Raw genomic sequence first — 20566 nt, forward strand, 5'->3', positions numbered from 1 at the left:
TTTAAATCAATTTTTATTACAAAAGAAAATAATTCAAACAATTATACAAGCACATAAAAGGAAAAAGTAGAAGTCTGCTTCATGACCATTTGCCTCTTTGGGATAACCATATTAATTTTGGAATATTCTTCTAGATTTTTTAAGGCAAAAGAAAAAATCAGCATCAACAATATATACTATTCTAGAACTTTTTTTTTTTGACTTAGCAATATGGCATTCTCCTCTGACAAGTAAGTAACATAAGCTACACGCGATTAGGGATTTCTCTCACCACTATATTTCTAGGGGACTAGAACAGTATCTGGCACACAGGAGGTGCCAATAAATGTTCACCAACTGAATAAATGGAAAGAATCCTCCTTACAGTCAGATCAACTAAAGTTCTACAGGGTCAGGGATATATCTGTTTGGTCTCTCTCTGTGGTCTCAGCATCGGAGTACCTAGCATATCGTAAGCACTTATATTTTCACTGAACTAGCAAAACAGCTCAATGATGAAATCACTTAATTCTTTTTGAATGCACCAGTGTGTTGAGATCACAATAATCAACTATTCCCCAACTGACAGAAAAAGTCCCTTACAAACACCGTTGCAATGACCATCCTGAATAAATACCATTGTTTGAAGATTTTTAAATAATAGGGTAAGAATCTCTTTGGGTGGGTGGGGGGAAACCATTGAACTGCTCCAAATGTGTTCCGAAGTCCTTTCCCTCTAGAACTTCATAACTTTACAACACTTACAATTAATTTTTCATCTTGTTTGAGAGCTGCTGCTTATAGTTTTATGAAATGATCTCCCTTATGTATCTCCCTGTAGAAAATCTAGTACTTCCCAAAACTGTCTAACTGCAGCCCAAACATAAATCACACAACAAAACGGCTGGAAAGACTCCTAGAAATAAACAGGCTGCCTACAACGTTGGTGACCAACATTTTCTGCATACGGCATCGCAGCAATTTAGTTATTACCTGCGGAGGGGCAGTTTTCAGGCAGCAACAGGTCCTTCTTGTTGATTCTTTATATGCTGAGGAAGTTCAACAGAAAGGGGGATGCAGACAAGAGAGTAATAGATTTCCAAAGGCCTGAGCTAAGAAGTGAACACGACTTCGAGCTAGATAAGAGCAGATTTGGGAGCTTAGGAGAGTACCTGTGAGTTCTCCAAGAAGAGCCCTAAGTTCTGCAATGAAAAAGTATTTCCAGAAGCCCACCTTTCTGCTTATGCTTTTTACTCCAAAGGCATTTAGTAAATTTCTATTATGTGAGAGAGCTGTGCCAGGCCCTGGGCAGGCATGAATAAGCAAGACAAACCTAGTCACCACCACCTTGGAAATGAAGCTCAGGGACCACAGTCTTTCCATCATAAAACTTGATGTTGATAAATATAGATTGCTGGAGCCCTTTGCTTTCTTTCCACCAGGAAACAGAATTTATGTCCCAGTCACTGCTTCTTCTTCTATGAAAAACATAGGTCCAGTTCTCTCCATGAATGGAGAAGTGGGTCAGGGATCTCTCCCTTTGAGTGCACCCCAAGCAAAACTTAGCAATAAACACGGAGCACACTTCCTTTTTCTCCAGGAGCTCCTGCACACCACAGGACATGCCGGGCAGTCTACTTAACTGCCAAAGGAGAGCTGTGCAGTGGCACTTACTGGTAACCAATCAATATTCAAAGAAACATAAGTCTTAAGACTCAGAGAGAACCTTTGAGACCATCTAGTCCTCCTCTAGTAGCTTCTAAACTTTTTATGGCTCACAGAACTCTTTGAAAATTAGTGGCCCCTTTAGATTTTCTGTACCAAAAAGACATACATGTATCTCAGCACATAATTTTCTTCATATTTTCAGGAGCTCTGTGGATACATCATGTGGCTGAACTTCCTGGAATTCCTGAGACCACATATTAAGAATTTCTACTTTAGGGGAACCTGGGTGGCTCAGTCAGTTAAGCATCCAACTTCCACTCAGGTCATTATCTCAGATTGTGGGTTTGAACCCACATCAGATTCTGTGCTGACAGCTTGAATTCTGTGTCTCTCAATCTCTCTGCCCCTCTCCAACTCATGCTCTGTCTCTTTCTCTCAAAAATGAATAAACATTAAAAAAAATTCCTACTCTGTATAAAAGCCCATTTGAGCTCTAATGTTGTCTCTGAATTAGCATTCTCTGAATTGGGTAGCCCTGCTGGCTGAAATACAGAGGTAATGTTGTACCTAAGTACAGTGCAGGACACAGTTCCATCCCTATGTGAGTTAATTATCTCCAGAAAATGTAAAAACTCTGCTTGGTGACCATGGACAGGGCCTCTAAAACCCGTCAGCTGACACATTTCATAGCTTTCACAATGATACCACACTCAAAAATGAAGTAGTGGGATCTGGTGGCATTAAAGGGTTAGACCTCTGGGTTTTCAAGATAGTTGCTCCCTGCTGACATAGCAGTAGTATTCATATGGATCTTCCATTTCATATATATTCTCCTCAATGATATAGATGTTTTCCTCCGAGTGCATTCCTTCTGCTGCTATATTTGCTAGCCCTGAGGGAGGGACGTTGGCCAAAGTGACGAGGCTGTGGAAATAAATGTTGCAGTTGAGTTAAGCATTTCCTGGACAGCACAGAATAATAGACTTAACAGAAGAGGCTTGGTTGAAGAGACAACAACCAAATGTAGTACATGATCCTTGATCAGGCCCTAACTAGCAAGAAAAAGCCATAAAATAGCAATAAAATGATTTGTGGAACGACTGAGGAAATTTGAACTAATCTTAATTTTCCTGAGTATAAATATGGCATCGTGTTGGGAGGAGGTACAGACTGAAGTGTTAAGGTGAAGTGGCAAGATATTTGAAATGTCCTTACAAATGTTTCAGAAGAAATGTTCTCTATAAATAGAGAAACAAAGCAAGCATGTCAAAATCTCAAACCACAAGTTTGGTTGCAGGGTTCTGTTGTTCTTGTACTATAACTTCAATTCTTCTGTGGGCTTGAACAGTTTCAAAAAGGAAAAAAAAAAGGAATTAGGTTATGGATCCAATCAGACTTGGTTTGAGTTCTATCTCTATCACTTAGTAGTCATATGATTGGGTAAATTGAGTGGTTGGGTTTTTTTGTTTTGTTTTGTTTTTTGTTTTCATTTACTCAGTCAAGAAATTTTTAGTGTGTTACACACTGTTCTAAGAAGCAAGAAATGCAGCAGTGAACAATACTCAAAAACCCCAAGGAGGCTGCATATTAGCAAACTTTGTGTCTCAGGGTCCTCATCTATAAAATGGGAACAATAAGCATTCTATTTCACAGGGCTGCTGTAAGGAACATTTATTCATTCAATCATTGGATAACGTAGGTGCCTATTAAGCATGACATGCTCTATCAGGGAATAATTGTTAATGTGGCAACAACTTCCTAATTTTCTACAGAGCTTATCTTTATAAGCAGGGATGAAAGTTAACCAAATAATTTCACCAAATAATGAATTAATGCATGCAAATAGCACCCATGGGTAACATCACATTTCAAGTTTCAGCTCTAATAACAGATCCTGGCACATATAGTCAAAAATCACTGATAATTAAATTGTCTGATTGGGCTTTATTTGACTTTTTTTTTTATTGCAGAGTATTTTGTCTTCATTAATATCCTATCTATACTTTGCCTAAAATTATTCATGGCTTAGATAGTATTCAATGGGCTGAATGATTTTTTTTCTTGAAATGTACTGCATTCTACCCATGTTCCAAATATCACTAAATTCTAGTACATGCTATATGAGCTTTGTATATTTGGAATGAGGTGTGTGCATGTATGTATATATATACATATGTATATAGTCAAAAACAGATACTGAGACTGCAGTATAATAGACCAGTAGATTTTAACCCTGTTTACACAGTAGAATCACCTGGAAAACTTTTAGAAAAACCCCTATGCTTAGGTCTCATCCTCAAAGATGCTAATGGATATGCTCTGGGGTTGGCAACAGTAGGTTCAAGAGTCCTAGGTGATTCTAATAGGCAACCCAAGTTAAGAAAGTCTGGGCTGAGCTATAAAAGCCCTGAAAGTAGGTTCTGGGTTTCTTGCTCACTTTTGTAACCCAATGCCCAGCCCAGAGCCCGGGTGTAGTTCAATCACTAGAAGGGTCAGTTCATTGAAAAAAAAAGAAAAAAACCATTAATATACAAATAAATATTTCCTATCAATAGGGAGATGAATTCTATCCCTTAACTTTAGTCAATGAAGCTAGAGAAATCAGTAAGTAAAACAGAACAGTGTGTTTAATTGGCATTGCATAAACCTAACCCTAAGGTAAGAAGAAAGTACAAGTTTAAATCCCAGGGCAGGCCTTTTAAGAGCAAAGCCATATTAGAGTAGAGGCCTCCAAGAGTCCCACCTTCCCCTACCCCGCCCATTACTCTTACCTTGACTTCTGTAACTTCTCTTTGCTGTAAGAATACCCTAGGTAAAATGTGGAAGAAAAGTACATTAAAACTGCTCTCATAAAACAAACAAGTTAGGAAATAAAATGAACTTACTGGAGGCAAGGATTGTTTAGGGAAATCTGGTTTCCCCTTGGACTGAGTTAAATCAAACTATCAGTGTGTGTCTTGGTTTGTTACATGGACTATTCTAGAAAGTAATAAAGTTTCATTTCTCACATTCAACAAATTCATGGAGCATCCACTTTGTGTCTGGTAGTATGCTAGGCACTGAGAATGCAATGGTGAATTGTGGACCCCGACTTCTGAAAACCTGTGTTCTTGTGAGAGAAGAATTTAAAAAAATAATTTCTAATTGTGGAACCAACAATGTACTGTAACAGATGACTGAGAAGGTGGTCAGGAAAAAAACTCTCAGATGGGGTAAACTTCAAGCTCATTTCTGGGAAAAAAAAAAAAGAGAGAGAGAGAGAGAGAATGAGTCAGCCAAGTGAACAGCCAGGGGGAAAATTGAGGCAAAGAGACCCCAGGTAAAGATGACTGTGTGTTCCTGAAACTGAAAATATGGTTGAAATAAGAAAGGGGCCCAAGATAAGGTCTGAGAGGTAGGCTGGGGCTACCTTCTATAAGACCTTTTAAGTCATAATCGAGATTTTGGATCTTATTCTATAAAATAAGAATCTTACTCTTATTCCTACAAGAAAGAATTAGAGGACAGAAATAAGAGCTGATTGGGTTTTAAGAAAATCACTCTAACTGCTCTGTGGGGAATGATTAAAAGGAGGTATAAAAAAATGAAGAAGTTAAGTAGAGATCATGATGCCTCACATCAGGGTAAGGTGATGACCAAGAGATTCAGAATAATGAATGTACTTTACGTATATTTTGGAGAAAGTCTTCAGGAATTAAAATTGGATTTTATGTTAGGAGGAAACAGGATTTTAGGCTGGCCTATGGCATTCGGTTTAAACAGCCAGATGGATGGTAGTGAAGTGCTATAATGGGAAAGACCAGAGAGGAAGAGGTTGTGTTCTGGGAAGGTGGAATATAGACTCTAGACGTCCATTTTGGACATGTTAAATGGGGAAGACATCTAAGTGGAGGTATCAACTGGACAAACACTCAGAGCTGGAGGGGGAAATTAAGGATGACATTTAAATCTATGGAAATATACATCATCACCTAGAGGGTATAGAGAAAGGGAAATGGTCAGCCCTGAGGAATATCAACATCCAAAGGTCAAACAGAAGAGGAAATAACAAAAGTGACTGAAAATGAATGGCCAGTGAAGTAGGAGAGTGGTGTTTTAGAAGCCAAGAGAAGGAAGACTTTCTAGAATGAGTGAAACTCAATTTGATTAAATATTGCTGAAAGATTGACTACAATGAAGACAGAAGAGTCTATTGGACTTAGCAAAATGTAAGTTGTCAGTGAGCTTGACTAGAACTATTTCCATGGTGCTTCAGGGGGAACAAAGTAGGAAAAACTCATCTGAGAAATATGCCTGTGAAGGAAAACAGAAATGGGAGTAGCTAAAGAGGAATATATGAGTTAGAACATATTTTTATGCTGATGAGAGTAGAATAAATAGAAAGGGAGAGGTAGATAATTCTAGAGAAAGGGGTAAAAGGAGGAATGAAGTCTGGGCTAAGTCTAAGAATATGGAACAAGTCTTTGATACTTCATCAGTTGAGTGAGAAATGAAAACTGTTTGAGTGGTACTGAGGCATGGACGCTCATCTCAGAAAGTACACTAGAAAGATATGGGATTGCTGGTTGTATTGCTACCAATTTATGGCTTTGATGTCATGACTTAAAAACCTGTCACCTTGGTTGTAAGACTTCACCCATCAACTTCTAGGGAAAAGACCCAAAACCAAACAGGACTTTCCTATCTGTTCTTCGAAGTAGCCATGTTTTTGGAGTAATACATATGTGTGTATAAAGTGTCAACCTTCTCCCATTCATTACCCTCACTTCAAGCCTCTTTGCACAAACTGAAATGGCATGGCAGAACTTGAAAAGCTAGTGAGTACTATCATTGCTCAGTTTCAACCTGTAGACTTCATATTCATGTGATCAGTTCACAAACGCCACTACTTCCTCGGTGCAAACCCAGGTTAGCGTGCCTGGGGTAGTTTCTTTCTTTGAACGATCTATTTACCAATAATAGCAGAATAGCATAGTGGTGCGGAATAAGAGAGCTCTGTCTTCAAATTCTCTATCAATTAACTGTGTGACTTGGGGCAGCATCCTCTTGAGAATGAGGTAAATTACAATAATATTAGTGTCTTTCTCATTAGGGTAATTATGAAGATTTAATGCATATAAAGCACTCAGCAGCTTTAAGTCACATAATTAGGGTGACTAGTTCATCCTGGTTTTCCCTGGACTGTCCTAATTTTAGCACTGAAGTATCCTATCCTAAGGTCCCTTCAGTCCTGGGAAAATATGGGACAGTTGGTCACCCTATATGCAGTCCATGTTTAAGTATTAGAAGGAAGGGCTGCTAGAATGTACTAAGCCATGGGGTATAAGGTCTTGGCCTCTGCCCTCAAAGAAGAAAATATATCACAATTATAAAAGTGTGAGAGGCTTTTGGAGTGCTGATGATGGTTGGTCTTGATGGTAGTGATAGTTTCCAACTTGACAATAAACTATTTAAAAAATTAAAAAAATAAAATAAATAAAAATAACTTAGAAAACAATATGTGTGCTGAGTGCCGTGATGGAGCAAAATACAAATGCTGCAATCCTGGCCATGACCCTTTGGTAAAAGGACTTACCACCCGTCTCTAAAGACCTGTGCCCGAGAAACAAGTAAGATAGAAAAATGCACAGAAAGAAATTACTTTTTGTTGTTGCACTTCCTAATAAACCCAATTCATGAATTAAAGAGGTTTATTTGCTTAACAAAAGGTGCTAGAATCAGCCTGCTTGAATTTCAATGCCAGCTTTGCCTCTTTATGGATTCTGAAACCTTGGGAAAGAGACTTACTTTCTAGTAGTTGAACTTTTTGCACTATAAAACAGCGATAAATACTACCTACCACATAAGACGGTGATGATAACATGTACGTAAAATGTTTAGCACCATGCCTGTGTATTACATGGTAAGCACTGTGTAAAAATTAGCTATTGTTATTGTTCGGTCTGGCAGGACTACAGGGTATTCAGTTTGATCACCCTCAGGTATAAATAGAAACTTACATCTGTATCTAGGTTTGTGTTGGTTCCTACCTTATGAGTTCCTTATCTTAACAGTTCCTTCTCTCCAGAGGGAGAGAATTACAACATCAACCAACTTACATGTGAGAGTTAAAGCAGCAATGATAAGAATGAGAGCCAGCCCAGCAGAGACCCCTGCTCCAATGTAGATGCCTGTTCTGGTGGTCGCAGCTGAGTCTTGCAACACATCAGCCGATGTGGGTATTTGCTATGGAAACACAAACAGAATTGCAGCAGATGGGCAGAAGTCAGTGGAGTGCTCAGCCAGGTCTCATGACTTGTGCACCAGACCATGCCTTTTACAGCACCAGAGGAGTGCAGGGACCCTGAGAGCATGCATGATCTATCTCCTAGACAAGCGTCAAACCACCCAAAGAATGGGATCAGCATAATCCTTAAACTTAGCAAGGGAATGTGCTGCTTCTACGCTATGGGGGGACAAGGAGCTCATAGTAAATGGACTCCCCTCCCCTCAAAACAAAAATAGGTTTTAGAGTGGAATCCTGTTCATCCAAGGCCCCCTGGTGTTCCAGGGAGTTCAGAGTGGTCTAAACTTGGTGTCTTGCAGAGAAGCCCCCACCTTCACAGAAAGACAGTGATTCAAGGACCAGGCCTTTGCAGCCAGACAGTCCTAGGTTCAAATCCCAGCTCTGCCACCATCTTGGAGAGTTCTTAGGAAAATGAAGTAACAAGAAATATAAAATGTTTGGCACAGGGCCTTGTATGCAATAAATGCAATCTGTGCATAAGTTGTGATAGTTATTGTGGCTATTTCTCTAATTAATTTTATTTTTTAACTGAAAGCCAAAACATTCTTCTGCTTCCAAAACTTTAGTTCATATTCTCCCTTTAAAAACAGTAATACCAAACAATTTTAAAACAAGGAAGTCAAAGAAATTAAATTTTCCACTTATTCAATCAGCATTTACTACAGGAGTGCTATATGCAAGATACTGTGTATTAAACACTATAGATATATAGAGGTACTTAGAGTCTGACTTTGGTCAAAAGAAGGGGAGGTACAAACACCAAGTGCTGAGCCTTGGTTGTGAACACACAAGTAGGGGACTTAGTCAAATGAATGCGGACTCTTGGATACATCTTCAAAGAATTTTTAAGTTGCTACTATAAGCTTGCTATCTAGGGGATTCCCTTTTACTCTGAGAAAGTGGGGGACACTAAAATTGTGGTTAATTAAAAGACTGATTTATTTATAGTTAGATATATAAATCATTGGCTTAAAAGACTCTTGACTAGTGTCCTGTCATACATAAATAAATTTACACTATCTTTCTCATTAGGGTTATCATGGAAGCAAGAAGAAATATATTCTAGGGAGGTGAGGGTCTTTGAACCCTCCACAGGGGTACACAGTTGTGAAATATGAGAAGAGGAACAAGAAGCAAGTGCTTTTTTGTTTTTGTTTTCCAGCACTTACTATGCGCCAGGCACTTCACACTTAACCCCTCATTCCATCCTTAGATGGCTATAAATGCCCTATGCAACATGCTACAGCTGCAGGCTCTGCGGCTAAAGGAGATTGAGACATTTTTCCCCCAAGGAGAGAGCGAACAAGAAGGAGGACTAAAGCCAAACTTTCTTTTCTCTGAGTTGAGCATGAGGTTAGCTCATACACACACATATGCACACACATGCACACATCACTTACAGTTTGATTTTTGTCATGGAGGGCCCCCAGCGTCTGTATCTCTGCCATAAAAAGAAAAAATAGCTTATAGAATAGTCGAGAGTGTTTTCTTTTATCTTAGTTTTTAAAAATCTTTAAGATGCCTAGAGTCCTATTTGAAAATAATCTACTCTATGCTCTTCACAATAAGTAATTGTGAGACCAGTATTTCCTAAACACTTAGAAATCAATGGATAGATGGATGACCATAGTTTTTTTATCCAGATAACGAACCTGACTACTTATGTTCTATGAAATGGAGACCTCTGCCAGGAAAACCTATGTTGAAAATGTGGTTTGTTGTGCCCACAGCACCCCAGAGAGGGCTGCAAAATTCCAACAACATTGACAACACTCAAGCAGACATTATATTGTAATGAGACTTTGAAAGATAACAAAAGTTAATTTTCTTAAAAAAGTTTAACATTTACTCATTAAGAGGGAGACAGGGTATTCCATTGCCTAAAAATGAGAGTAATAGTGACTATAGCTATAATTTACCATGAGCTGACATTGTGCTAAATTCTTTTTAGCAAAGTATCTCATTTAGCATTCAAAACAATTATCCTAAAGTAGAGACTATTAGCCCCATTAAGCAGATGAAGAAGCTGAGAATTAGAACGTTAGGGGACTTGGGGCATCTGGGTGACTCAGTTGGTTGGGCGTCCGACTTCAGCTCAGGTCAAAACCACACGGTCAGGGAGTTTAAGCCCCACATCAGGCTCTGTGCTGACAGCTCAGAGCCTGGAACCTGTTTCAGATTCTGTGTCTCCCTCTGCCTCTGTTCCTCCCCTGCTCAGGCTCTGTCTCTCAAAAATGAATAAATGTTTAAAAATTTTTTTAAAAAAGAAAGAAAAAGGAAGTTAGGGGACTTACCCAGGGTCACACAGACTAGTGAATAACAGAAATGGCCTTCTGATTTGGCTCTGCATAGCTTTAAACAATACTCTTAACTCTTTGTTTTTTAATGTTTTTATTTCTGAGAGAGAGAGAGAGTGAGAGAGCCAGTGTGAGCAGGTGAGGGTCAGAGAGAGAGACACACACACACAGAATCTGAAGCAGGATCCAGGCTCTGAGCTAGCTGTCAGCACAGAGCCCCACATGGGGCTCGAACCCACAAGCCATGAGATCATGACCTGAGCCAAAGTCGGACGCTTAACCGACTGAACCACCCAAGTGCCTCAATACTCTTAACTCTTAACACTCTTAACAATGTTGCTTTCAACAACCTTTACTTTTGCACTGTCACTACCAAGTGGTCACATTGCCCAGGTGCCAGCTCACCTTCTTCCCTTTTTATTCATTCATTTCTTTATCTGCTTATCCATTTGATGAACATGTACTACAGCCCTTCTCTGTGCCAGGCCTGGGGTACAGTGCAATGAACAGCATGAGCACAGCCCTAACCTTACGGACACTGCATTCTAAAAATCAATAGATGGTTAGCTCTGAGAAAATTTAAAATGCCTACTCATTTTTCTGGCTGAGTCAGAGGCTCTGAAACTTCTTAAATGGTCACTTTCTGGAAACCTAAAAATCTAAATCCTTTAATGTAGAACCTCTGGTTTAACAGACCATGATTTTTTAAATTTCTTTTTTTTTTTTTTTAACATTTTATTTTTTTGAGAGACAGAGACAGGGGATGAGCAGAGGAGGGGCAGAGAAAGAGGAAGACACAGAATCCGAAACAGGCTCCTGGCTCTGAGCTGTAGTACAGAGCCCGATGTGGGACTCAAACCCGAGCTGAAGTCAGACACTCAACCAACTGAGCCACCCAGGCATCCCAACAGACCATGATTTTAATGTTAATATTTACTATTCTCAACCTAAAAATTTTTTTTAAAAAAGAGGAAATAAAAGAGATTGTTTTCCACTTACCTTTGCCCTTATTACCCAAAAAGGGATTTAAAGTATAAAAACCACATTGGTGGAACTACTAAGTAAACATGAATCTTAACCACACATAAGATTTTCTAATGTAAATCCAGTTTCTGCTTCCCTGTAATTATTTTTCTGGGCCTAAATGGTAAGACTGACTTCTCCTTTTTTTTCTTATTTCAACTTACAGTGAAAATAATCCACTGTTATTTTATTGATTATCACAGATTATTTTCACAGAGATAACCATCAACCAGGTGAGTGAGACAGCTGGAAAAAGTTGCATTGATTTTCCCAGAAAACCCAAGACTTGGCTGGAGTGGAAGTAGCGAGGGGGTGGCATAGTCTTAAAAGTATATAAATTTGTAGTTACCAGCTAGTACATATTATATGCCAGACATGGTGCTTAGTACTTTATTTGCATATTATCTTTTAATCTTTACCACAATAGATACGTACTATTATTTTCCCATTTTTCAGATGAAGAAATTGAGTCTCAGAGAGGTACTTTACCTAAGATCACACAACTACTCATTGACAAACCTGAGATTTAGGCCAAGTCTACCTCCAGAGCTGAAGATTCACCATGACCTTGTCCTGCCTCCTTGAGGTGGAAGAGACATGACATTGCTTTGTGTTCAAGATAGGTTCCACGATTCTTGAATTCTTACTTGTTAACGCTCCATTCCACTTTGTAGCAAACATATTACATGTACCCACATTCCACATGAAAGAAAAGGAATGTGTAACTACACACAGTCGACTTGCAGGTAACTAATTGATATGTTACATATTCTAGACACGCCATTAAATAATTTTAACTTTTCATTTTATTTTCCTACTTCTGAACTGTTACATTTTGTTTGTTTATTGAAATATTTTCTTAGGCCTTTGCAAAACTCAGAGATTGTAGGTACTGTGCCTATATTCCTGATGCAAGAAATGGCCCCATCTTTGTTGCCCTAAAGGGAAGGAACTAACAGTAAAAACTAAAGGGAAAAAGACTTGTTTAGGATATAAACAACTCTGAGGAAATACACTGCCTCATGAGGAAGATGTGTGGGCATACAGTGAGTGTGCACTTGGTGGTAATGTTATAAGCAGCATTGGTAGCACAGGATGGGAATGTGGACATACCATAAATATCTGGTATGACTTGATTAGGCCACAATGAGGGCTATCATCTGTTCCCACCATATTTAATTTTCTCACTAATTGCATAAGAGATGTCTACCAATCACCAAAGAACTACCAAAGATTAAACCATTAGAGAGCTGAAGTTACTACTTATAATTATAACTAATATTTGAGTGCTTTCTGTGGGTCAGGTACTACGCTGAGCACATTACATGTATTGTCACACTCAGTCTTTACAACAGTCTTATGCAGTAGGCTCTCGGGTTACCCTCAATGTAGAGGTAAGGAAATTGAGCCTCACAAAGTTTGAGCAATTTTACCTTAAGCTCACAAAGCTAGTATGAAGAGCTGATATTAGAACCCATTCTACTTACCTGTTGTTGATGTACTTAACCACAATCTCATTCTGCCTCCGATCTTACTGGTAAATTTAAGGACAATAACCAACATGTACTGAGTACATAATATGATCAGATACTGGACTAAGCACTTGAGACACCCTTTCTTAGTTAAATTTCACAAGGTGGGACCTAGGAGATTTATGAGATTAAGATATGGGTCTTACCTGTTATTACCCTCGTCTTACTGAATGGAAGACTAAACTCCAGAGAGTGTAAGAGAGACCAGGACTTTGACAGGAGACATTTAAGATTCAGCTCCCTGCTCAATGTGACCTGAGGTCTGCTCTTTTGATCCTATCTTCTCTTCCAGAGAAGCATGGAAAAGTCCTTGCTGAATTACTTGAAGAATTAAGCTGCTCTTCTGAGGTTGGAATTGAAGGAAGATGATGGGCTTCATTCCAGTTGGAAGAGATCCTTGAAATCACCTAATCCAACCCCAGGCATGGACTGGGGTGGATTCATGACAAAACATCCCCAGTCTGGGAGGCAATTGCAAAATAATGGCAATGTAATGAGTTTTTCATTAGATTAAATTTATTTAATTTAGAAACATGTCTTTTATTAATGGAATAGTGGCATTAGTAGATTTTCCCCCTTATTTGGCAAAATACATAGATTACCAAAATTCTTTTTTTTAGTGGGGAGGGGGTGGGAATTTTATTAGGTTATAAAATCCAAAGTCTCTGAACCCTCTCCTTGGACAGAACAGGAGGGGGAGGTCCAGGGAAGTGAAAGGCTTCAGCCCAGGTCACAGGGCTACTTGTGACTAACTCCAAATCTCAGCTCAGGGCTCCTTTTCCCCAGCACAAGTTTGTCCCCACCATCCCCTCACCACACACACTATCTCAGGTGCCCAGAAACATTCACGCCACCACCGAAACCCACTTCTCATCTCTTTCCCATATTCAAAATCCTCCGAACTCAGAAAATGCCAGAAGGCTTCCTCCTACACCACCTGTATAATTACCTGAGCCATATCCCTTGGTGGTGAGCATCCTTGGAAAGGCTGTAGTGAAGTCTCTGCGTGTAGGCCGAGCAGGGGTGACCTTGGCTAATATCAGAAACCAATATAAAGATGAGGCTTCTCTGAGAGCAGAGAACTTGTTTCAGGGAATCAAAGGGGCAGCAGAAAAAAATATGAAACACAACAAATGAAGAAAAGCACATGCCCAACTGCTGAAACTCCCTGGAAGCATTCATTGAGAGTGTATAAGACTCTTAACACGTTGGGCAGAGGTCTGTTATGGCCATCATTGCCACAGTCTAACTGTTAATAACAGAACTAATAGCCACACAAATGACCACACTAAATGCTTTTTATAAAACACTTCATAAAATCCTCCTAATGGCCTGTATGGTAGGTATTGCCATATTTCAAAGAGGAGGAGGTCACAGAGCTTAAATAACTTGCCCGAGATTACACAGCTAGTAAGAAACAAAGTTGGATTTGAACTCAGCTCCATCAGCCACATACTACATGCTGTATAAATCTTAAAATGTATGAGCACATGCACCCTGCTCCTCCCCACGTCACACATACACGGTCTGGTGGTTCTCAGTCCTGTCTGCACAGGGAGAAGAATCATCTAAGGTAGACTTTGTAAAATCCCAGCACTCGGGCTCTACCTCCAGAAATATTGATTTCTCTGATTTGTGGGTGGGAACCAAGGAGCTATAGGTGTGGGAAAGCTTTCCAGGTGATTCTAATGGGCAGTCATGTTCTTAACCACTGATCTAGGCCTATCCTGTCCATGCGTTTGAAAATAGAGGAAGGGAATTAAATGTGGCTGGGCATTGCTGGTGGAGCCTGTTAACTTTAGGTCTAGAGACCCACTCCCAGGGCTATAATTGGGGAGATCAGTAGTGAGACCAATCAATATATTTAATTACCTGCAGCTGAGTTTTATTTATAAGGCAGACATGCAAAGGTCCACTCACCTGGTTTGATGACCAACTCCAAGTTTGATTTTTTATCATTCATTGGGCCTGGGAATTGGATCCGGCAGCAATAGGTCCCACTGTCAGCTAGAGTCACATTCTCTATAGTCAAGGACACATCTCCTTTGTGGAAATTCCTCTTTAGCTGGTATCTGTTGGATGTCTGATATTTCAAGTTCCTTCCATCTGTGCTGAGCAACGTATCATAACATTCAAACATAGGACAGAATCCCTTGCCCCAGCAGACAGGCACAAGATCCTCAGGAGTGGTTGCAGAGTAGGTGCAGGGCAGAACAGCATTCTGACCCGCTTCCACTACATATGCCCCTTCCAAAGATCCTGAATAAAGAGGGAAAAGAGAGCAAGATTCGGGCAATGAGTGAGGTTGGTCCATTTCAAGAAAACTGCAAGTGATGCATGTAGAATACAAAGGAAACCAGGGCTGCTGTCCTGTTTGGAAGATGGTCCACCATGACAATGGTTCTCTGACTTGAGAACCATCAGAATCACCAGAAGGCCTTGTTAAAACACACATGACTGGGCTTAGCTGCTAGAGTTCCTGATTCGATAGGTCTGGGGTGGGCTGTAAAACTTTGAATTTCTAGAAGGTTCCAGCTGTTGACAGGGCTGGTCTCAGAAACTCACTCTGAAAACCAGTGCCCTAGGAGAGAATTGTGGTCCAGCCCTGTGAACATCTGAGGGCAAGGCAGATAGAAATAGTCAGAAAATGAGTCATTGTCAGCCAGTAAAACAGCTCACTCATCTGGACTAGCTGTCTGCTCATTGATGAAAGGCAATTAACTTAACATAAATCTCTCTCTCTCTTTTTTTTTTTAAAGCATTCAGCACATAATGAATAAAAAGCATTGGCTGTATAAGAAGATTGTATATCTGAAACCACCCACAGGCTATTTTGAAGTTTAAAATTAATTATCTTTAAATATATATATGGTGAAACATTTAAACAGTATAAGAGGGTATATGAGGGCGCCTGGGTGGCTCTGTCGATGAAGCATCTGACTTTGGCTCAGGTCATGATCCCACGGTCCATGAGTTCAATCCCTGCATCAGGCTCTGTGCTGACAGCTCAGAGCCTGGAGCCTGTTTCAGATCCTGCCCCTCCCCCCACTCACATGCAGGCATGCACTCTCTCTCTCTCTAAAATAAACATTAAACATTTTTTAAAGGTATATGAAAAGTATACTCCCTTTCCCTGCTCCTTTCCATTTTCTGGTTCCCCTTCCCAGAGTCTATACATTAAGGAGGATTCATGTATTCCCACTCCCTACAACACATAGACATCTAATATACGTTAACATTTCGACTTCGAGACATTTCATATCACTGGTCAGCTTCACTGTTTGCATCATGGAGATATCACAAACTTATTTACCTACTTCCTGACTGGTGGACATTTAGGTTGCTTCCAAACCTGCTCTTGCAAGCATTACAACGACAGTCCTTGTATCTTTATCTCACACTATCCAATTGTGACCATCCATGCCCAGATGCCCAGACTTACCTGTGAGTAGTGGCAGCAGCAGCAGGACACAGTCAAAGGAAAGTTGTGAAACCATGGGTTCTGAAGAATAAAGTCAAATAAAGCTCTGTTTAGTTTTGATTCTCCAGTGGAACAGGGTACCTCTTGCAATTCTGTCTCCTCTGCAATCACAGGAGCAGGGGCCGTTCTCCCTCACTGCTGGCCCAGAACAGCAGGGCATCTGACCTTTTCTCTGTTAATGCTCTCAAGTCCACAGTTACATCAAAGGAAACCCCAGTTGCCTGTCATGCCACACCACACACATCCTGTAACAGCTCTGATATTTATCCTGTGAGTATCAACGAAGAGGAAGCAATACTCAAGGAAGAAAAGTGTCTCTCAGTCAGTCAAGAGAAGCGGAGGGAGTCCTCTCATATCTCCAATGAAATAATTCTCTGGAATGTATGGTGTGTGGGTCTAGCTGGTTACCAGGGAACACAAGGCAGGAACATATCATCCACACATGCATTCAGTCAGATCAATCAGTTGGTTGGTCATATGACCAACGTTAATGGAGTTAAGAGCTAGAGAATACCACGGTGAATGGCATGTTCCTTATTCTCACAGTTATGGGCCCCTTCCGCTCCAGCTCTGAACTTAATTCTTAGTCTTCTTCTAACGCAGATTGGGCTGTGTGATATAACCTTGTTGGATCTTAGTTTCCTCATTTATAAAACGTATAAAAAGAGGAAATTGTGCTAGGTGACATGGCTCTCTGCTCTAATATTCTGACTTTGACGTGAACTTTCAAACCCTTCCACTTAGGAAAGACACTTTTCTTTCTGCAGTGTTTCTTCCCCCCTCACTGTGGAATCAAGGGGACGTCAATATTCTATTATATCTCATGTGAATAGGATGTCTCCTCCCTCCCATCCCTGGGGCTCTAGACATAAATTCTCAGAAAGGGTTGAGTTTCAACCACACTCTCCATCACTGAGGTGACATCTCAGACCCCTGAGATAGTGACAGCCTTCCGTCTCAGCCCTAGGATACTGACATTTCTCTGGGAACCTAAAAGCCAATGATTCTTTATCAAAGTGAGCTCACAGACTGAATAGTTTCTGAAAACCCTGTGGACTTCCTGTCTTTTCTTGCTGAACTTCCTTGTCACTCATCTTTATGCCACTAAATGCATTCACTATAAATATCCAGCTTATTCAATGTGTGTACTTTCCATAGCATCACAGAGGTAGCAGTTACTCAAGAAATCACAGTAAATGTCTTCATTTTATGCACAGGGAACTGAGACGTAAAAAGGTCGATTTGCCCAAAGGCATGTGACTAGTAATCCCAAATGAGAACTGTGTCTCCCAAGCTCCATATCTTTTCCACTATAAACTATTTTATGAATTTCATATTTGCCCTTAATATGTCTGCCTACATAACTTAAAAAACCAGCAAATGTCCATATCGAAGGGTAAGTAGAATGGATTAAACATGGGGTCAGGTGTTATGTTTACTGCATGACCCAATCAACACTCAAAAGGGTCAGGCCTCAGATTTTGTGTTCTGTTTTTCCTTTTTTCTTTCTGTTTTGTTTATTATTATTATTACTCTGTTTATCTAGTGTTACTACTGGAACCAGCTTCATAAAATATTAACAATTTATTAATTCATTGAAGTCTAGACATAAAGGAGCCTAGAAATCTATTCTAAACCCCTTCTTTTTTTCTTCTGTGTACAGGGAGCTGTTTCTGAGCATTTTCCTGTTTATTTAACTTTTATTTCTTGTATCTTAAAAACAAACTGTTTAGATAATTCATCCAAATGACTAAAATTTGAAGCAGTATCAAAGCTTTATGAAGAAGGCTTGTTCCGATCCCTCCAAATCTACCAATTTCCATGCCCCCACCCTGTAGGTTTCCATTCTCCTAAGTCTCCTGTGTATACCCCCAATGCAGACACAGGAAAATAAAATACGCATTCATATTCCCTCCTTTCTTAGACAAATTGTATGCCCAGGTTACACCTTGCATTTCCTATTTACTGTTTTATATACGTTTTTAATATACACAAAAGCAGAGAGGAAAGTATGAGTTCCCAATACACAGATTTAAAACTATCAACTTCTATTTTAAAACAAATCCCAAATCTCCTATTACTTCACCCTCACAGACTTCAGTGTGTATTTTGGTTTTTTAAAGTTGACTTTCTGCTGCATAACCATAATACCATTTTCACACATGATCAAATTAGTAATGATGTCTTAGTACCCACGTCTTCAGTTTATAATCAAATTCCTCTGATTATCTCAAAAATACACTTTTACAATACATTTATTTATATTCAGACCCAATCAAGGTCCCTACATTGCATTTGGTTATCATATCAATTAAGTATCTTAATCTAGAACAGTCTTTCTTCCATCCCCCTGCCACTCACTGGCTTGTAAAATCAGTTGTTCCACAGAATGTGCCACAGTCTGGGTTTGCCTGCTTGCTGTGGTGTCACTGAAATTATTCCTCTTTTCTGTGTATTTCCTATAAACAAAACTTAGCTCTAGAGGTTTGACTTTTTGAAGAGTACTTCGCTGCTGGTGGTTTGTGCTTCAGATCCCACAACTGTCTGCTTGCTCTACCTATAGAGGTGCTAACTTTTATCAGCTTGCATTTTTCTTTTTAAACTCAACCTTCTAGACAAATACCATATGATTTCATTCATTGTGAAATTTAAGAAACAAAATAGATGAATATACAGGAGGGGGGGATGAAAAAAGAGGGGAAAAAACCATAAGAGATTCTTTTGTTGTTGTTTGTTTTGTTTTTGTTTCTGTTTTTTAAGTATAATTCATTATCAAGTTACCTAACATATATTGTATATAGTGTGCTCTTGGTTTCAAGGGTAGAGTCCCCTGATGCATCACTTACATACAACAGTCAGTACTCACCCCAAAAAGTGCCCTCCTCAATACCCATCACCCATTTTTTCCTCTCCCCTATGTTCCCATCAACCCTCAGTTTGTTCTCTGTATTTAAGAGTGTCTCATGGGTTTGCCTCCCTCTCTGTTTGAAACTATTTTTTCTCCTTCCCTTCCCCAATGGTCTTCTGTTAAGTTTCTCAAGTTCCACTTATGAGTGAAAACATCTGTTATCTGTCTTTCTCTGGCTGACTTATTTCACTTAGCACAATACCCTCCAGTTCCATTCACGTTGCTGCAAATGGCAGGATTTCATTCTTCTCATTGCCGGGTAGTATGCCATTGTATATATAAACCACATCTTTTTTTATCCATTTACCAGTTGATAGACATTTGGGCTTTTTCCATGGTTTGGCTATTGTTGAAAGTGCTGCTATAAACATTGGGGTACATGTGCCCTTGTGAATCAGCACTCCAGTATCCTTTGTATAAATTCCTAGTAGTGCTGTTGCTGAGTCATAGGGTAGTTCACTTTTAATTTTTTGAGGAACCTTCACACTGTTTTCCAAAGTGGCTGTACCAGTTTGCATTCTCACCAACAATGCAAGAGGGCTCTGTTGTTTCCTGAGTTGTTAATTTTAGTTACTCGGACCACTGTGAGGTGGCATCTCAATGTGGTTTTGATTCGTATTTCCCTGATGATGAGCAATGTTGTGCGTCTTTTCATGTGTCTGTTGGTCATCTGGATGTCTTCTTTGGATAAGTGTCTATTCATGTCTTCTTACCATTTCTTCACTGAATTATTTGTTTTTCATGTGTTGTGTTTGGTAAGTTCTTTATATATTTTTGGATACTAACCCTTTATTCAATATGTCATTTGCAAATATTTTCTCCCATTCTGTCAGTTGCCTTTTAATTTTGTTGATTATTTCCTTTGCAGTGCAGAAGCTTTTTATTTTGATGAGGTCCCAATAGTTCATTTTTGCTTTTATTTCCCTTGCATTCAGATGTATCACGTAAAAAGTTGCTGTAGCTGAGATCAAAGAGGTTGTTGCCTGTTTTCTCTTCTAGGGTTTTGATGGCTTCCTGACTCACATTTAAGTCTTTCATCTATCTTGAGTTTATTTTTGTGTATGGTATAAGAAAGTGGTCCGTTTCATTTTTCTGCATGTTGCTGTCTAGTTCTCCCAGCACCATTTGTTAAAGAGACTGTCTTTTTTCCATTAGATATTCTTTTCTGCTTTGTCAAAGGTTAGTTGGCCATACACTTGTGGGTCCAGTTCTGGGTTCTCTATTCTATCCCATTGGTCTATTTGTCTGTTTTTGTGCCAATACCATACTGTCTTGATGATTACAGCTTTGTAATAGAGGCTAAAGTCTGGGATGGTGATGCCTCCCGTTTTGGTTTTCTTCTTCAATATTACTTTGGCTATTCAGGGTCTTTTGTGGTTCCATATAAATTTT

General features: G+C 39.5%; 1 protein-coding gene across 1 annotated transcript; it reads right to left on the minus strand.

Annotated features, from left to right (window-relative positions):
- Positions 1-78: 78 nt before the first annotated feature.
- HAVCR2 (hepatitis A virus cellular receptor 2) lies at positions 79-16413 on the minus strand. The gene is made up of 7 exons (XM_077780754.1): positions 16228-16413; positions 14706-15044; positions 13735-13818; positions 9334-9374; positions 7746-7872; positions 4419-4455; positions 79-2571 (listed from the first exon to the last, which is right to left on the minus strand). Exons 1-7 carry the CDS (start codon positions 16280-16282, stop codon positions 2412-2414), a joined length of 843 nt encoding a protein of 280 aa, XP_077636880.1. The 5' UTR covers positions 16283-16413; the 3' UTR covers positions 79-2411.
- Between the last annotated feature and the right edge of the window lie 4153 nt (positions 16414-20566).

The sequence above is a fragment of the Crocuta crocuta genome, unplaced genomic scaffold (genome assembly GCF_008692635.1).
Source record: "Crocuta crocuta isolate KB4526 unplaced genomic scaffold, BGI_CrCroc_1.0 scaffold343, whole genome shotgun sequence".
Taxonomy (NCBI): domain Eukaryota; kingdom Metazoa; phylum Chordata; class Mammalia; order Carnivora; family Hyaenidae; genus Crocuta; species Crocuta crocuta.